The sequence below is a fragment of the Panthera leo genome, chromosome A1 (assembly GCF_018350215.1).
Source record: "Panthera leo isolate Ple1 chromosome A1, P.leo_Ple1_pat1.1, whole genome shotgun sequence".
NCBI lineage: Eukaryota > Metazoa > Chordata > Mammalia > Carnivora > Felidae > Panthera > Panthera leo.
The window spans coordinates 163909451-163927980 of NC_056679.1; the positions used below are offsets into that span (position 1 = coordinate 163909451).

General features: G+C 34.4%; 1 protein-coding gene across 2 annotated transcripts; it reads right to left on the reverse strand.

Moving 5' to 3' along the window:
• Positions 1–468: 468 nt before the first annotated feature.
• NUDT12 (nudix hydrolase 12) lies at positions 469–14966 on the reverse strand. 2 transcript variants are annotated; one of them, XM_042944667.1, is made up of 7 exons: positions 14861–14966; positions 12006–12213; positions 10861–11447; positions 7353–7520; positions 6188–6301; positions 3566–3765; positions 469–2586 (listed from the first exon to the last, which is right to left on the reverse strand). In XM_042944667.1, the coding sequence occupies exons 2-7, from the start codon at positions 12209–12211 to the stop codon at positions 2476–2478; spliced, it is 1386 nt and encodes a 461-aa protein (XP_042800601.1). In that variant the 5' UTR covers positions 12212–12213; positions 14861–14966; the 3' UTR covers positions 469–2475. The 2 variants fall into 2 exon arrangements, with proteins under 2 accessions (XP_042800601.1, XP_042800598.1); XM_042944664.1 differs by having other exon boundaries at positions 12006–12217; positions 14861–14965.
• Between the last annotated feature and the right edge of the window lie 3564 nt (positions 14967–18530).

Genomic DNA, 18530 nt, shown 5'->3' on the forward strand with positions numbered 1-18530 from the left:
ACGAGTAATAATAGATATTAGACTAGACCAATAACTTCATATCTGAAGATAAAAAATTGACTATATATATGTATGTGTATATACATATACATATGACCTAAAATAAAAACTGTCTTCCAAATACGGCTACTTAAAAACATTTTTTTAATGTTTATTTATTGAGAGAGAGAGAGAGCACGTGCATGTGCATGAGTGGGGGAGGGGCAGAGAGAGGGGGACACCGAATCTGAAGCAGGCTTCAGGCTCTGAGCTGTTAGCATAGAGCCTGACACGGGGCTCGAACTCACGGATCCGAACCACAGACTATGACATCGTGACCTGACCAAAGCTGGATGCTTAACTGAGCCACCAGGCACTGCCAAATATGGCTACTTTTAAAAGGGCTTTTATACTTGTTGTTTACACATCATTAAACAAGAGAGGATGACTGAAATTGGGCTTTTTTCAGTTTTCAGAAGACATTTATCCAAACATTAAAAAATACGTAACACAAAACAGAAAATAGATAAATATTTTAATGTATTGTTACCTTCATTTCCATTAGAATACATTCATGGTACTTGAACCTTTACCATTTCTTTGCTATTCCTTTTATTTATATATAACTATTCACCTCTTAGAGGTAAGCAATGTTAAGAATGATTACTAATAATAATTTATACTTAATGATTTTCCCTGGGTATAGGATTATCTGAAACTAAATTCATAACTACATTTTGTTGATATTTTGTATTTTATTTTAATATCTGAACATGGAAACCTAGAACTCTGCGATGTAATCTTAGATTCTCTAAGTACATTTGGAGTAAACCTGAACCCCAAGTCATCATACTTAATAATAATCAAGGCACATAATTTTCTACTTACTTATGAAGTTTAAATTTTATTATGTATCTAAATGTCTAATGTAAGTCAATTTTGTCTACAGTCCTGATACCAATCAGCTTTCTTCAATTACTAAGAAAATCATTGTTCATCAGGAAAGTTTTATCTAAGAAAATAATCACATTTAAGTTAAATGATTTTAGTATCTAAAATTGTAATTAACAATATTTGGTAAATTAAATTTGTTCTTATCATCCCTTATTATAATTTATTCTACCTATATTTTTAGTAGTAGTTTCTACTTCCTATTAGAGGGAGAGTCTTGCAGTGGGCTATCCAGTACAGACCGTTAAAATTAAGTTATTTAACTGTAATTACAATTAATTGTATTAACAATAGTAAGTTGTAATTGTGTAACTTTCATTGATTAATTAGTTGATTCACCTTTAATTGATTAAATTAGTTAAATTCATCTTTCAGGATTTCTTTTTCCTTATCTATAAAAGAATGTCACTGAACTACATATATCATTCTTAAGATCTCTTCCAGTTCTAACATAATAAATTATATAAGTTTATACATTTATAGACTTAATTTCAAAACAGCCTTAAAATATGACAGCTCTATGTTACAAAATTGTGAATTACTATTTTCCTCTGATTCAGTTCTAAAATACACTTATTTTATAAAGTCTTCTTAGAATACGCTGAAAGAGGGCTAAAATCAAAATGTTGCATTTGAGTTTAATATTAGTAATGATTACATAATTTTTTGCTAATGCAGATATATCCCTTATCACAAAATGACATAAAGCCAGTGTTTTTATTGAATACGTAAATCTATCTGGGAAATATTTAGCATCTGATTTTTGAGGTGAATTCCTTTCAAATACATTTAATTTCAGTGAAAAAGCAGAGAATTCTGATTTGTCTTAAGAACAACTTTGAGTATAACAGATTAATTGATTTTAGGTTTCAGGGGGAAGTCGCATACACAGTGGTACGCTCTCACTTAAGGTCTCCTTCCATGAAGGCACAATATTCTGATCACTGCAGTTGTTAACGTAGAAAATTCTTAACACTGATCAAAGCAGACTAGTGGCAACACTATAATAGCACCACTGCTAGAACAAAGGAGCCAGAACAAAAAATGGAATACAATGGGAAGTCAGCAAAAATCAGCTACTGACAACTGAAAGAATCTTTGTAGTAATGAAAAGACTGAAAATGAAGCTTAAAATTCATTAAAATTATTTTGTCTCATTTCTCAAAAACAGAAATATAGTGATTGGTCTAATGCTTAAAAGAGGCACTGGAATTCAGGTTTGTTTACATTTTTAGAACATACATCTTTACGACATGATTTTTTTTTTTATTAGAAATATGGTTTAGTGAGACAGAACTGTGAAGCACAATCAAAAAAAAATGTTTGGAGAAGGCAAACTCAGATTTAAAAAAATCTGAGGCAGTGTTGTATTTTATAAAAATACAAATTCTATGGTTAAGATGAAAGTACATGTTGGAAATATTTCTGAATCCTAGTATGGTATTTTGTGTTGTGACATTCTAAAAAGCACCAGATATTTCTATTCTCACTTGAGGAATAAGTGGTATTAGAAGTCAATTAATATTCACAGTCTAGTTATTTGATTTAGAGATTGGGGTTCATTCCAATCCAGTGTTTGATTAATTGATGTGCAATAGCTCGGCTTGGTGGCACAAAGAATGCCTGCTGCTTCCCTTTGGTCAGAACATCCACAACCTAAAATATACCATAATAAAATGTATTAGGATTTCAACACTGTCACACTTAAATACTATTCTTATGCTTATACAATCCAATTAAACATGATGATTTTTACAGTGAATAACAACAGGAGAAAGTGACAACACCCAAGTTCAACATGCAAAATTTAGTACAGTAATTTCAGTAGATTCAATGAAATTTGACAATTTATTTAACAAAATATTCCAGAAAGACATATTCTCTTATGAAAGTAAGGTCACAAAAAAGAAAAGTATATGCTCCACATTTATTTTCAAAGTGAAGTCAACTTTTGGAATGGGTTCCCTTTTATAAAATTTTGAAAAAAAAAATCTGATTTCTACTTTTTGAGGTTGAGCATAAAATAAAATTAATTTTGTTTAGGCAAAATCAGAAAAGATTTCAGGTCTTCACTACTAATAGTGTATCCATTTTTTTTCTACACAAATACTTTAGGTCATGCAAAACACAGATAAGTAGTTTATCTTGCCTTCTAGTACTGGAGGATAATGTTTTAAAAAGTTCTTGTGAGTGTATCTTTGTTATATAGTTTTTTTATTCTTGTCCTTAAGCATATTTTAAAATGAACAAGAACTTTTCAACAATTTTAAGCATTTGTATTGATATTTTTTGAGAGCTACTTGTTTTAATGCTGTAAACTAAAATATAAAAAGGTTAAGAATAATATTCCTATTTTTCATCTTTGAAATAATGTTTACCTATTTTAAGTCCATTGAAAGGTATCATTAATCTGAAGGATTGGCATTTGAAATTAGAAAAAGGCACAGAATCATCAACTAGAAGACTCCCACAGAATGAGTTAACATAGGACACATCAATTACATTGTAATCCATGCATGATGAGTGGGCCATAGCCATTCATTCAACTTGTTGAAAACATATATCCTTGCTGTATGCCCAAACTGATACAGTCAGAGAACAATCAATAGAAGAAGGAAATTAAATTGAACTTTACCTGTTCTCTAGTGAACCAGCGGGCATCCTCTATTTCATTCTTGTCAACTTTAATTTCTGTAGACACTGCCACAGCTAAGCAACCAATCATTAAGGAGGAGGGCATTGGCCATGGCTGACAAGAGACATACTGAACATGGCCAACTTTGACTCCACTTTCCTCTTCTACTTCTCTCCGAACAGCATCTTCTATTGTCTCCCCTAATCAAATAGGGCAAAAGAACAAGTAGCTGATGAACATCTCCTAGACATTTTGTGCTCTGAATAGTTCAAACATTTGGAAATCACTTTGGACAGAAACCCAATTCAAAGAATCAGAATGCAGAGCCTAAAACTAGACTGGAATTCAAGAAAACATGATTTCTTTTAGTATATGACCACATGAATAATCAAGATTCCATAATACTTTTCTAAAGGGTCCAAATTTTTAGTTACATTGTAACAATTGTAACATCTACAATTATCCAGCGCTGATACTGGCTAAACATTATGCAAGCATTTTATATATTATCTCATTTATTTATTATCACTAAATAGTTACCAATTATTATTACAAGATTTTTATAAAAGGCTAAAATTTCTTATGTAAGAAATTTTTTTTCTTATGTTGTCAAAAAATCATTGCAGATAACTTTTCTCAAAAGAGCTGAAGACCACATAAAACTACAATTCTAAAAACCACAGAAAATGAAAGTATTTTTTCTTTCTAAATGTTTTTGTTCTTCTAGAGGACTGTTGACTCAGCTATGATAAATAATGCCTATAAATATAGTTTATATTTCTGATTTGTTGGAATTGAGAAGTAGAATAAAGGTTTCTAAGTTAAGTTTATCTGAAAGCTTAATAATATTTTGCTATTTAAATGTAGCTTTTTATTTGAAATAGATTTATATAAGGGCATCTGGGTGGTGCAGTTGGTTAAGTGTCAGACTTTGGCTCAGGCCATGTTCTCATGGTTTGTGTGCTGGAGCCCCACATTGGGCTCTGTGCTGACAGCTCAGAGCCTGGAGCCTGCCTGAGATTCTGTGTCTCCCTGTCTCTCTGCCCCTGCCCTGCGTGTGCTCTGTCTCACTCTGTCTCTCAAAAATAAAAATAAAAAACATTAAAAAAATTGAAATAGATGAATATATATTTCCTATATTAAAATTAACAACTTATGTTCACCAAAAAATACAGTGGAAAGGTAAGTCATAGACTAGCATTAAGATATTTGCAAGACCATAGCTATAGATTAGCATACTGTAAAACTTGTAAAATAGAAAAAAAAGGTAAACAACCAAAACAAAATTAGACAAAGAATATAAACATGCAAAATTCAGAGAAAATGAAAATTGGATGGCTAAAACACATTTGAAAAAGATGCTCCATCAGCACAGTAATGAAAACTACAGTGACATTATTTCATACCCATCAGAATGGCAAATTATAAAGTATGAAAATCCTAACTTAGTGAAGATGTGGAATAACAGAACATTTCATATGCTGTTAGAAAGAGTGTAAATTGGTAGGGATACTTCAGAAAACAACTTGGCAACATCTACAAAAGGTTAGGATTCTCATATACTATGAGTTAGCAATTCTATTCTCAAGTATAAACCCTTCATGACTCTTGCAAATGTGCACAAGTAGTAACATAAGAATATTCTTGGGGGTGTTTACAATAGCAGAAACTCTGATATAAATTAAACATCCAAGAGCAGAATGGGTAAGCTGAATAATATTTATAAATAAAATGGTACACAGCAGTTAAAAATATAGTCTAGAGTTATTAGAGACAGCAGAGTGGTTAACAGCATGGACTCAGCCAAAATGTCCAGGTTTGTATCTCTGCCCTACCCACTCACTAGCTATTTGATCTTGGGCAAGTTATCCAGCTCCTGTACCTTAGTGCCCCATCTATAAAACTGCTGTAATAGTACCTATTTTATAAAGCTGTATGAGGATCATATGATTCAATATATGGAAAGCCTTCGAAACAGAGTGGCACAATGTATGTTTACTATTATTACTAGTGCAGATTAATACTGGAAGTTAAGATTAAACATGTATATTAATTATCATTTACTCCACAAATTATTTATTGAACTCTTACTGTATATAAGGCACTGTTCTAAGGGTTTGGGCTACAACTATGAATGAAGTAAGGTCCTAGCCCTTATGGAACTTACTTTCTGGTGTGAGTAGATAATAAATAAGTAGATAGATAAACAGATACAAACATACATAAGATAATACATACATACATACCATGTCAGGTGGTGATGAGTGCTGTAGGGAAAAGTCAGGCAGGATGACAGAATTGTGAGTGTAGGGTACGAGGCTAACTAATGTATTTGGGGCTACCTGAGAAGGCCTCTTTGAAAAGGTGACTGGACAGTTGAGTCCAGTGAGGTGTAAGTGATACAGATACCTTGTGTAATAGCAATATATTAAAGAAGAAATGTTGAATTATCAAAACCAAATTATTCTAGTAAAAACAAAATTATACCACTTAAAATACACAGAAAAATAATTTAAAAAGATCCCAATTTCATAGCATGAGAATTTGTCAAATGCTATCTAGAATTTTTATTTGTGAATTATAAGTTAAAGGAAAATTAAAGTTATGAAGAAAAAGGCTTACCAGGTTCAATAAATCCAGCAAGGCAAGTAAACATGCCTGGGGGAAATCTTTTCTGCCTGCCTAAAAGGCATTTGGTCCCATCTGGATGAATAACTTGCATGATTACCACGGGATCTGTTTTTTAAAAATAAGATGAATGAATGATAGAAAAAAATAATTTAGACTCATTGTGTAAAATCACTGTCGAGTACTATAATAAGTTGTATCTCCTAGAACAAGACTCTTGTCTAGTTATGTGATGGTTTCTTTCTGCCTGATGACAAAGTATTTCAGGGAAATTGCACAGAATATTATAAACTAAAGGAAGACCATTTCTGTCTTCTAAATAGCAACAATTATTATATACTTATGGTATGCTAGGCATATTGTTATTTTTCAATTATAAAAAAGTTACAGAAGATATTACATGGCATAAAGAAAATACAAATTTTACTATGTAAATGTGAATTTCCCTCTCCCTTCCATCCTAATCCTGAACAAAATGTTTTTAAAAGCTAATGTGGCTCTATGATTAAATTTTAAGCCATTAAAAAAATAAAATTTAAATTAAGTAACAGTTTATTTCCCAGAAGTCACTAATCCACTAGGTCATGACTGAGAACAGGAATCAAATGTAAAATGCTCCTGAGCAGTGAAAACAGGGTTCACCAAGTCATGCACTTTACTACCAGGACACCTGCTCAGATATTGCTCAGACTATCTATTTTTTTTTTCACAAGTTTTAAAGGACTAGGTTCTCAGATTTCCAAACCTACAGGAGACTCCAAAGCAGCAATTAGAAGGAAGAGAGCAGGAGGCAGACACCAGCAGTGATGAAAAGCTAGTTTTACTGCTTTGGTGATGCCTCAAACAGGCACTGAAATGTTGGGGCTTTTTTTGTTTGTTTGTTTCTGCACTACATGGATCCAGATTGGTGGACTTTTGAAACCACCTATTTTAATACATCAAATTCATATTGATTAGCCATTTCTAAACTATGAGTTAATTATATACAATGTCCCTTACTTAAAAGTCATGAAAGTATACATACTTGTAGTCTTAAGAGTTAAACATACTTTTAATAAAAAGGTAAACCCCTGAACAACTCAAAATCTTGTCTTCAGAGAATGTCTTATTCCCTAAGATTCCAGATGGCTGAGATTTCACTGTAGATGAAAAGGCTTACCAACTCTTGGATAGGATGTATTGTGAACACCATGGAGGCTAGGACAGCCTTCTTTTAAGCATACTCTTTTGTAGCCACCTTCTTCGATTTTAGTTGTACTTCCACACGTTGGGCAGAACTTATATCGACTGTGCCAGGCAAGAACAGATCTTGCTTGAGCTACAACCCCTTTAAGAGAAGCATAAAAAGTTTTAATTCTGTGATAGACTGTAAACAAATTAATATCAAGTAAAATGTTAAGTCAGTAAAGGCATACTCTATATTTTCTGAGTAGCTCTGTGATCAAGGATGTTAGTATTCCTATTTTTATGATGTGTATATTTCTTTTAAAGTAAAAGATTTAATCCAACAGATGACATATGAAAATTAGATTTAACTTTAATATGAACTAATAAATACAATTCTCATATAACACAGATGTACTAACATCTATCTTATATACTATATTACCTCAGGCTTTTACTATAGATGATTTTTAAATTTTGGATATACAAGATTCTAGTGTATAGTGATTTTATAAAAATTGACTTTATAATAGAGACTTTTACAAAAATACATTACAAAGCCAGTTCCTAATTTAGACTTGGACTATATAAAAAAAAATATTAGTAGGAAACTGTAGGAACTTCTCTTTTCCTGGGTGATTAAACTACTATTCCTTGTCACTGTGAAACATATCCTGTTTACAACTGGAAACTTAATGGAATGTTAAAAAAATACTGTATTTATAACATTCATGGTTAACTTTGTTCATGAAAAAAAAATGCCTACAAGAAAAAAATCTTAGTATATATATACTTTGGCTAGATACCCTGATATTTCAAAAAAGAATATGGCCCGACCAGAAATATTACAACTGAAGCAATAAAACTGGAAATGCTACATTTGCATTTGCCTGACAAACTTGCTCTCCCTAAAATACATTATTTGGTCTAAGGATTTTTGAAATAAGCAAAATAACCATAAATAACAATATTTTAAACTGGGAAACAAAAACTAATAAACCATACGTAAAAACAAATGTAATACTGAAATTCAATGAACCACAGGCAACATTAAATATTTGTCTACTACATTACCTTGTAGTATGTAATTTATGCTAAATATCTACATTATTTCAATATTGTTTCAATAAGACAAGCTAATATTTATTGAGTACATGCTATATGCCAACATCATGCAAAGATGTTTGTATACATGATTTTATGTATGTATGTATGTATGTATGTATGTATGTATGTATGTATTTATGAATGAATGAATGAAGAAAACAGGTATATTTTTATTGGACTACCTGAAACAGAGGATAGTGTGGTATGGATGGATAGTATGAATGACAAATAATACAAATATATTTTATGTGAAATAAAAAGCAGCTCAATGGGTTACATCATCTTATTTAATGGTTAGAGCAATGATATAGGTACTATTATTATCTTTTCCTGAAGGAGGAAAATGAAGCATGAAGAGGTTACATTAACTATGTAAGTTTACACACTAAATGAATGAAAGGTCCTCAGTTTCCTAACTATTAAAAAAAGAGAGAGAGAGATTGTTTTGATATTAAACTTATATTGCTACAAAGAAATTTTCTTTAAAAAGTGCAGGGTTGGGTAGGTCAGTTGGTTAGGTGTCTGCCTCTTGGTTTCAGCTCAGGTCATATCTCATGGTGAGTTCAAGCCCTGCATTGGGTTCTGTGTTTACAGGACAGAGCACAGCTGGGGATTCTCTCTCTCTCCCCGTCTCTCTGCCCATCCCCCGCCCCCCCAAATAAATAAACTTAAAAAAAAGTGCAACTTTGGGGCACCTGGTTGACTCAGTTGGTTAAGTGTCCAACTCTTGATTTCAGATCAGGTCATGATCTCACGGTTGTGAGATCAAGCCCTGCATTGCTCTTCATGCTGGGCTTGGAGCCTGTTTAAGATTCTCCCTCCTACTCTGCTTCCCCTGAGTGTGCGCATGTGCTATTATAAAAAATTACGTGTTCTCCACAGATGTGAAGAATAAAACATATCAATTCAGACATTGGGAGGAGGCATCTAAGCAGCCTCTGGAAGGGCCTACCACACATCTAAGGAAAGGTGGACATTGAGAGTGACCTCTTCGTTACCTCCCATTAACTTTTCAATCAACCACAATTTAGCTTATATTCCTTCCACTCCACTGATATTCCACTTGTTAAATTCATCAATAGCTTCATATTCTAAAACCAAAGATCCTTTAAAAAAATCTTTTTCTATCTTATTCAAATTCTCAACAGCATTCGGTATATTTGACCACTCCCTTGAAATACTCTGCCATCTTGGTTTCCATGAGCATTCTCCTGTTTTCCTCTTAGGTTATAGCCACACTGTCAACAATACCGTAGGTGGCTCCTCTGTTTCTACCTGACTTCAAAATTTAGGGGGATTTACATGTGATTCTAAGGCTTTTTCTTGCTTGCTCTCAATTCTCTAAGTAATCTCAGTAGTTCCCTGAGATTTAAATATCACCTTCATGTTGATGACTCCCATATGGGTATTTCTAGTTTAGACCTCTCCTCTGTGTTCCAAATTCTAATATCCTTCTCTAAATCTAAATATGCCCAAAACTAAAATCTTATTTCTTTCAAGTCTGTCTTGCTTCCTTTGCTCAACTTGTCACCCTATGCTATTTTATCAAGAAATATCACTATCTACCAAATTACTAAAGTCTCAAACCTAGCAATTATTCATGATCTTTTTTCTTCATCGTTATATATCCCAAACCCAATCCATCAACAAGTGCTGAAGATTTTCTCTCTAAAATATATCTTGAACATGCCCCCTTTTCTCCATCTCTGTCACCTTCATTCAGGCTGTAGTCCAGGTTACTATCCTCTCTCTCAGTAGTCTCAACCTACTGATTAAGCCCTATCAATTTTACCTCCAGAACATCTTAAACTCTCCCTTTCTCTCCATCAACCCAATGCACTGTAATCTCTTAGCTAGGCTACTGTAACCTTCAATCCCCTCTAATAAGACTTCTGACTTCACAATTCATGACCTACAATTCATGATCTACAAAGCAGGCAGAGTGAGGGGTTTTGTTTTTTGTTTCTTTTTAAAACATAGGTCAGATTACAACATTTAAATGAACTTTAGAATAAAACTCCTAATTTCTTACCATGGCATATAAGATCCCACCTGAACTAGCATACCCAGCAACAGCAAACAAAATAGTCAAGGTCTTTGCCATCAGGCTCAGTGTATAGCAGGTGCTTAATATTATTCAGTGAAGAATCAAATAAAACCAGCATGCAGTAGGATTAATTCTAGGGAAACTAATCTTGGCTGATTAGAACTGCTGTAACTGCTCAGGAGAGTAGTCCCCTAGAGTGAGAACTTCAGGAAATTTCTAATGAAGATAGCCTAACTTCATGGCTTGATGAAAAAAGTGTGCCTCCTAGAAAATGCAGATACATATAATTCCAACCCAGTTCCCAAAACCAGATTATTACCAATACAAGTAAACCGTATTCACTTCTTACCAGCTTCTTTTTCTTTCAACTGCAGAAGAGCTGGCATTGGAGGATGAAGAAAATAACAATTTTCATGCCTTTGCTTAAATTCTTCAGCAGCAACAGGATCTATACCTAGAGCAAACCAGGCAACCAACCCATCTTCTTCTCTTGGGACTTCTCCAGCATAATTAAATGACTCTTTCTTCACTTCAAGTTCTACTCCAAGGAAAATCAAGGTGATCTTTTCAGGCTGAGCCAAATAATCTTTTATATCTGTGTAGCTCAGCTGACAAAGCCTGACTTCCGGCTGTTGGAAACTTTCTTTATTGCCACCTAGAGTAACCAAGGGATTTAAATCTGAGAAAAGGATATAAACTGTGGCTGGATGGCTTTCTTTAGCTACTAGCCAGTCAGAATTATTTCTTTTTTCACTTTTTCGGTCTAATAGTGTTCTGCTAAAATAATTTTCACATTCTTCCACTTCCTTAGTTAGGAACCAAGGCTTCATCCCACCTTTAGCATTAGCTAGTAAGTTAGCTACATGCTTATAACCCCAAAATTTAGCAATGTCCAGTGCAGTCTGCCTTGATTTATTGACAATGGATCTGTCACACCTACAAATGGAAAGAAAAATAAAATAGGAAATAAAAATTTTCTTTAATATTTATTAAAGTAAAATATTTCCAGATGCACATAATAGCCCTCTAACCATTATTACGTAAGTTTTTTTTTTTTTTTGTACATGATGTACTAATGGGAAGGTTAAAAGACATAATCATAGATGATGCAAAGTTAGAGATAGCAAGATATTTAAAATTTTTGGAGAACTGTAAAATAAAAAACAGTAAGTTTTATGTGCTATAGGAAGAAATTACAATTTTACAAGGGGTTCTTGATAGCCATAGTGGGTAGATCTACATTTTCTACCTGGGAGAAAAAGATTAGACTAACTCATAAATTTGCTTTGTTATTAAGTATGAAGGGTTCCTCTCTCAATAGAAGAAAAGTTTTTAGTTAGGTATTTTTCTATGTTTTTATATAATAAAACTGGTCAACAAGTTATTTAGAAGTCTATTGGTATAAATATGGCTACATGAAAAATTTAAAAGGAAATATGTAACCCAGAAATGAAACCACAGAGCCCTTCAAGTAGTAGTGCCTAAAATGTTTACCCTTTGTCAAGTAGAAATTGGACAACATCTGGGTGTCCATTCCTTGCGGCATACATTAAAGCAGTCCAGCCATTTTCAGAAGTTTCGTTGAGAAGAGATGGAGAATGACTGAGGATTACGGTTAACCTGGCAATATCTCCTTCTGCAGCTGAATAGTGAAACTGGGAAATTATTTCTTGCTTTGGGCTTCTTTTTATAGAAGACATTTCTTCCTTAAAAAAAAGGAAAATAGAAAAAAACTTTTCATTTTCATTTGCTTTTTGTTCAATGCTAGAATATTATGTGAATGCTGATATAATTAGAATAGGCATGGTTTGTAAAGCTATATACTCAAGAGGTCATTTATAGCCAACTGTCATCATAGTATACATTTCAAAATTGTTATCAGTTGAGAATTTTAAATATAATTCACCATGGGGGATGTATAACACAATGTATAAAGAACCTTGGCAATAAAAGAGAATGGGGGGGGCATATCCTTGAGAGGGGGTGTCAAGGTACCTGAGGCAGATCAGAGAGATTTCAATATAGATCAAGGGAATGAGAGGGGTTAAAGCAGACAGAAGTCAAGTCAGAGGGTTTTTAGCAGATGATAACTAGTATTCTCTTAGAGGCAATGTTGTCAGAAATAGGTGCCTGCCTTTAGGAAAATTATGATCCTACAGCTAATTATTCGAAACCTGTGTTACGTTTCACTTGAAAATACTTTTTTGCATTCCCTTGTACAATTAATTCTATAATCCATGTGGGACTATTTTTGTTCATGGTGTAAAGTAGCAGCAAGATTCATTTTTATCCAATGGATACTCCATTTGACTTGGCACCATTCTTGAAATTACCATCTTTGTCCCATTGTGCTGCAGTTGTCATCCTTGTCATAAATCAAATGACCATGTATTTTGGATCTCTCATTGAACACTGTGCTGGTGGTCACTTTGTCAAAACTTGAATGACAGAAACTATTTAAACCATTAACTTTGTCTGCTTTGTTACTCCATTTTTTCAGTAAGAACAAAATATATAGAAAATGTTTCCTACCTCTTTATAAAAATTGTCTTATTGTGGATTGAATGTGGTAGGGCACAGACTGAGCAATTCTTTGTGGAAACAGTTCATGCTTAAATTCTCTAGGAGTTATGTTCTGAGAACAAAGTACTTTTTAAGGTATGAATTTTCGTTTAGTGAAATGCTACTAAGAATTGATTTGTGATTCTGACTACACTTCTATCATTTTAAGCAAGAAGATATTTAGCCTAAAAAGGAAAGGTTATAATCCATACATTTTGACTTCTTTTGTGTCTAGTGTTCTCACAATGCAATTTGGCTGATCAATTTTATAGGAGTATGAACAAAATTTAGGGGAAACATGGGCCAAAAAGATTAACTGTTCACCTTTCCTGTTTGTATTTTTCTGCTACTTATAAAAAAGGTCAAATCTGACTACTCACAAAAGGGGAGGGGTGTGTGTGTGTGTGTGTGTGTGTGTGTGTGTAAACAGGTGATGGGGATTAAAGAGCACTCTTATGACGAACACTTAATAGTGTACAGAATTGCTGAATCACAATATTGTACGTTTGAAACTAACATAACACTGTATGTTAACTATACTGGAATTAAAACAAAAAGCTTAAGAAAAAACTACTCACAGGAATGGTGAAAATATGTTTACAACTTAAATTAGAAGGAGTGATTTCTATATTAGAAAACAACTTTTTATTTCTTTTGATTTACCATAGAATTTATCTCACTGTTCTCTTCATATTGAGATTTCTAAATGCTTTACGAATATTATCAATAAGAAAAACTACAACTTTCCAGGACTTTATTTTGAATTATTGCTGTATACTGACTCATGTATGGTCTCCCTTCCAAGTTGCCTTTCCCGTAAATTGATTTTCCACAAAATATCACACAGGTTCTTCAGTTAGGTTTTCTTTAAGCAATATTTTACTGTCTTACGTTCTGAGGTCATTCATTTCTTCACCTTCCCAAGAGGCCACTCCACAGGACAGAGTGCAAAACTGCCCTCCAAAAATATAGTACTATTCACTATCCCCAGTACAGTTCTTAAGGATTCAATATTCTCAGGAGAAAGGAAGCTTTTTTTTGGCAGAAAAGCCATCTAGAAACAGAACCGTTTCTCATTCCAGAAAATTACACAAAATCTGAAATCCAGCTCGGCTGCTGGATTTATTTTTTCGTTTCTCATTGACGGGTTTTCCACAAGGTAAGGATTTGAAGGTAGGATAAGGTGATTTAGCTAAATGCCGCCCTTGCTTTCCAAAAAGAACAGACCATTCTGAGAGGTCGTTTAACGAAGGTTAAAAGGGCCTTAGATTTTAACGAAACCACATCCATTTTTACCGATGTGTACCCGAGGCCCATGCCTCGCTCAATGTCACATGGTTCAAGAAACAGGGCAGAGTTCAAATACGGCTCTGTCAGTGAAGTTACTGCCCATTATTTAACGATTTCCACGTCCTTGGGCATTGGAGGTGGCCATTTAACCAGTCAAGCAACACGTACGCTCTCTCCAAACGCTTAAATGCCTTGAGATAGTTTCTTTTCTTGTTATTACTGTGAGATTCCTTCTTTTAACGTGAATCTACAGTTGAAGCAGCATTTTGTTTTCCCCACCTCAAAGACTGGACTGGAAAGCCAGCAGCAGCCGAGAGGCTGCGCCCCCGGCCCCCATCGGGAAGCTCCCGCGCCTGCACCCGCACCGCACCCCGAAACTGCGCCAAACCACCCAGCATGGGCAGGCCGACAGCGCTGAGATCAAAAAGCACTGAGAACTGGCCACCCAACCCAGAGCGGGCACCAGGGACGACTAACTTGCCGTTGCTGTTACTAACCAAAGGTAACCAGAATAGAGGAAAGCAGGATACTGCCGCAAGACCGGGAAAACCCCACGCTCACTCTTCCCGGCGTCAGAAAGAGCCTTCCTGACTTCCGGCGGAGGGTCGCTGTCCTCGCAAGGTTTTATGGGAAATGTAGTTTGAGGATCACAAGTTGTGCGTGATCCGTGAAGGGGAGGGGCTTGGGGGTGAACGCGTTCGGGAGCCTGGGCGGGGAGGTCACTGCTGTTAAGGTCCAGCTTCTTGGTGGTGAGTCAGGGGCTGGTTTTCCTTTTCCGTCATACCGAGACCGAGACATGTTAAGTGTGGTGCGGACGATGGAAAACCGTAGGTGTGTGGAAACGGTTTTAAGTTTGTCAGTATTTCACACCAGTCACCTAACCTCTCCTGTATGCTTTAATGCAGTGGCGTGTTCAAAGTCGACTTGCGCGTTGAATAAACCTGGTATATTGGCGGGACCAACTTACTCCAGTATATGACCTTAAATAAGTTCTGGGCCTCTGAAACTCAACTCCTCATGTGCAAAATGGTACTATATATTGATTCTTCATTCATTTAATCGTCCTTTGAAGGGTGTATATCAAGCTCCCATAACACCTCTTTGGGTTATGAGGTTAAAAGAGGATAATGCATTCAAAGCTCTTAGGAAGTTGAGGGTTTAGCTAGTACTCACAACACCATTATTTGTGCTGTTAATTATTTCATTTCCTAAAGCCTAAAGAAGTTGCGTGAGTTCGAGATTACAAAGCTAGGTTTTGGTAGTCTCCTGGACCAGAGGTTTTTTCTTTACTGAAATGCATCCTTGCCATTCAGCATATTAAGGAGTCTGTTATGTTAAGGTTGACCACTGCTTCCTGCCTGAATTTGAGATATTGGAAGCTTTCTCTCATGACAGTGAAGTTATGTATACCGGTCGACATTTGCTTTCATTACTGCTGTTTTTATTCTTTTTATTTTTTTTGCTTTTGTATTTTTTTTTTCTAAAGTGAATGAATGAATGAATGAATGAATGAATGAATTTAGTAACCTCTACACCCATTGTGGAGCTTGAAATCAGTATGCCAAGATCGAGAATTGTGTGCTCTTCTGACTGAGCCATCAGGCACCGCATCTTTACTGCTTTTTAAACCTGTGTACTGTGCTTTTTTTTTGTGAGTAGTTGTCTTTAGTCTTTAATGATTTCCAGGATCACATAGGACCTCAGAAATACTAAGTTTTAGTTAACTCACTTGGAATACCCAATCTTGTATTCAAACTTATATTAAATAGATTAGTATAAGGAGCACTCACATATTAATCATATAGTGTAAACAATTATAAATATATAGTCATTCCAGTCTTTAGTATTCTTGTGAAGTAAACACCAGACACTATATTATTTTATTAATAAATATTTAAGGGGAAGCTTTTTGGAATTATGAATATATATGTAAGATGTAAAATGGCTCTTAAAAAGAACATAACTATGTCATTAGTACAACTAAAATTTTAACAGTAATTCCATAATATAGCAGAGATGTTCAGTATCAAATGTTATTGTCTCACATTTTCTTTAATATATTTTACAGTTGATTTGCTCAAATCAGGACATTAAAAAGTCTCCACATTACATTTGATGTTTTTTGATCTATAGATTCTCCTGTAGTTTTTCTTGCAATTTATTTGAGAATAATGATGATCTGCTCTGTAGAGTTTCCCATATTCTGAATTTTGTAAATTGTATTCTCACATTATCTTATTGCCTATATTTCTTGTAAACCGGCAGTTAAATCTACAGGATTTTTCAGATTAAAAAAAACTTTTTCCCATGAGGAGACTTTATAGGTGTTATTTATTACCTATTATTTTACATTAAGTGGCATACACTGATTGTCTATTTCATGTTACAGTTGGTTATTGGGTTTAGGTATTGTTAGGCTGATAAAGTTTATGATAAACATAAATTATCCCATCAACTTGCCAGCTAATAGTTTTAGCAGCCATCGATTATTATTGCTTACGTCCATTATTTCATTACAAGTCGCAAAATGATGATATTCTGATTTGATCATGCTACATTTATTAACAGAAATTCTCTTTTATAGTGAAGAACTTTACCTCATTTAGTACAGTTTACACAGAAAAAAATGGCATAAATGTGAAATTTTCTCATTTATTTCCTAGTTTTTAGAATAATGAGTTAGTTCCCTAATATCCTTCAAGTTTGTTTTTTAATTTTTTTAATGTTTATTTATTCTTGAAAGAGAGAGACAAAGAGAGAGAGACAGAATCCGAAGCAGGCTCCAGGCTTTGAGTTGTCAATATAGAGTCAGATGTGAGGCTCAAACTCACGAACCACAAGATCATAACCTGAGCCAAAGTCAGACACTTAACCAACTTAGCCACCCAGGCGCCCCGTTCAAATTTTTAAATATACTTAGGAACTCATGGATGTTAAAAATTTTAATATATTTCAAGTTATTGAAGATATTATTATCTAAAAATATTTCTATAATATTTATTATTTTGATGTTCAAATTACTTGTTTGGTCAGTGGGAACCCTAAGTGGGTCCCTGGGTTCTTTTGACCAGGCTACTGTAGTGTTTGACAGTTTACTTCCTTTCTGGCATGACAAAATGTTTTAAGCTCTTACTGTAAATATTCTGCACAGATCTGGAATCAGTCCTTTTTCCAAGGAATATTGGTTCCTTTTAGTAGAAAATGGTATTTAGATACCATTGGTATTTAGATACCATGGTTCTTTGAATTTCAGGTGCTCATCGCTAATAGGTTACTGAATCCTTTCTGCATGTAATCCTCCCCCAACGAAACTGAACAGATTCAGTTCCTATCCTATAGGATTTTACATTCCAAGGACAAGAATGGTGCCAACATGGATATTAATGCCATAAAGTAATGTTTTTATTTTATTAATTGTCCTGCTTGGACACTTAATGTTCCTCAATATTTGGGGAAAAAGTTAAAACTCTTTAGCCTAGCATTTCTGCCTTCTGTAATATGGACCCAACACATATTTTTTTTTGCCATATTTTCCCAAGAATATCCTATATAAACTGTTTCCATGATCTAGCCAAACTGGCTTATAACAGATCTAGGATGCCTCTTATGCTTTCTTACCTCAATGCTTTTGCTCATGCCACATTTCCTAACTTAAATGCTTTCCCTTAACCAAATCCAACCCATTTCTCAGAGTCCAGCTCAAATCACACTTCTGATGGGTCTTCTAGATTATTTCCATCCACATGTTGATCAGTTTACCACCAATATACCCTTGCTCTTGCCATGTCAGTGTATGCTGGCTGTTATATACAGCAATCGTATTCCTTTGCCTGAGGACTCTTTCTTGTCACCAGAGCCCACTTTGCCTTCCTGCTCAGTAGACCAGCAATGCCAGATAATTAATACTGCCTGGGAGTATCCCTCAGTTAATGACTGACATGAATGACTATATAAAACTATATAAAACCCTTTTCACCCTTTCACATACTGGCTACACTGCTGTAAACTGGTTGCCAGATGTCCCCAGAGGAATTATTATTATTATTTTTATTTCTTTTTAATCCACAGTGGATACTTGATTAATAACCAACCCTTTATGCTTGACTTTCCTTCCAAGTTTCACTTCTGTCTTACCTTACCATTGCTTTTTCCTATATAACCAATTGC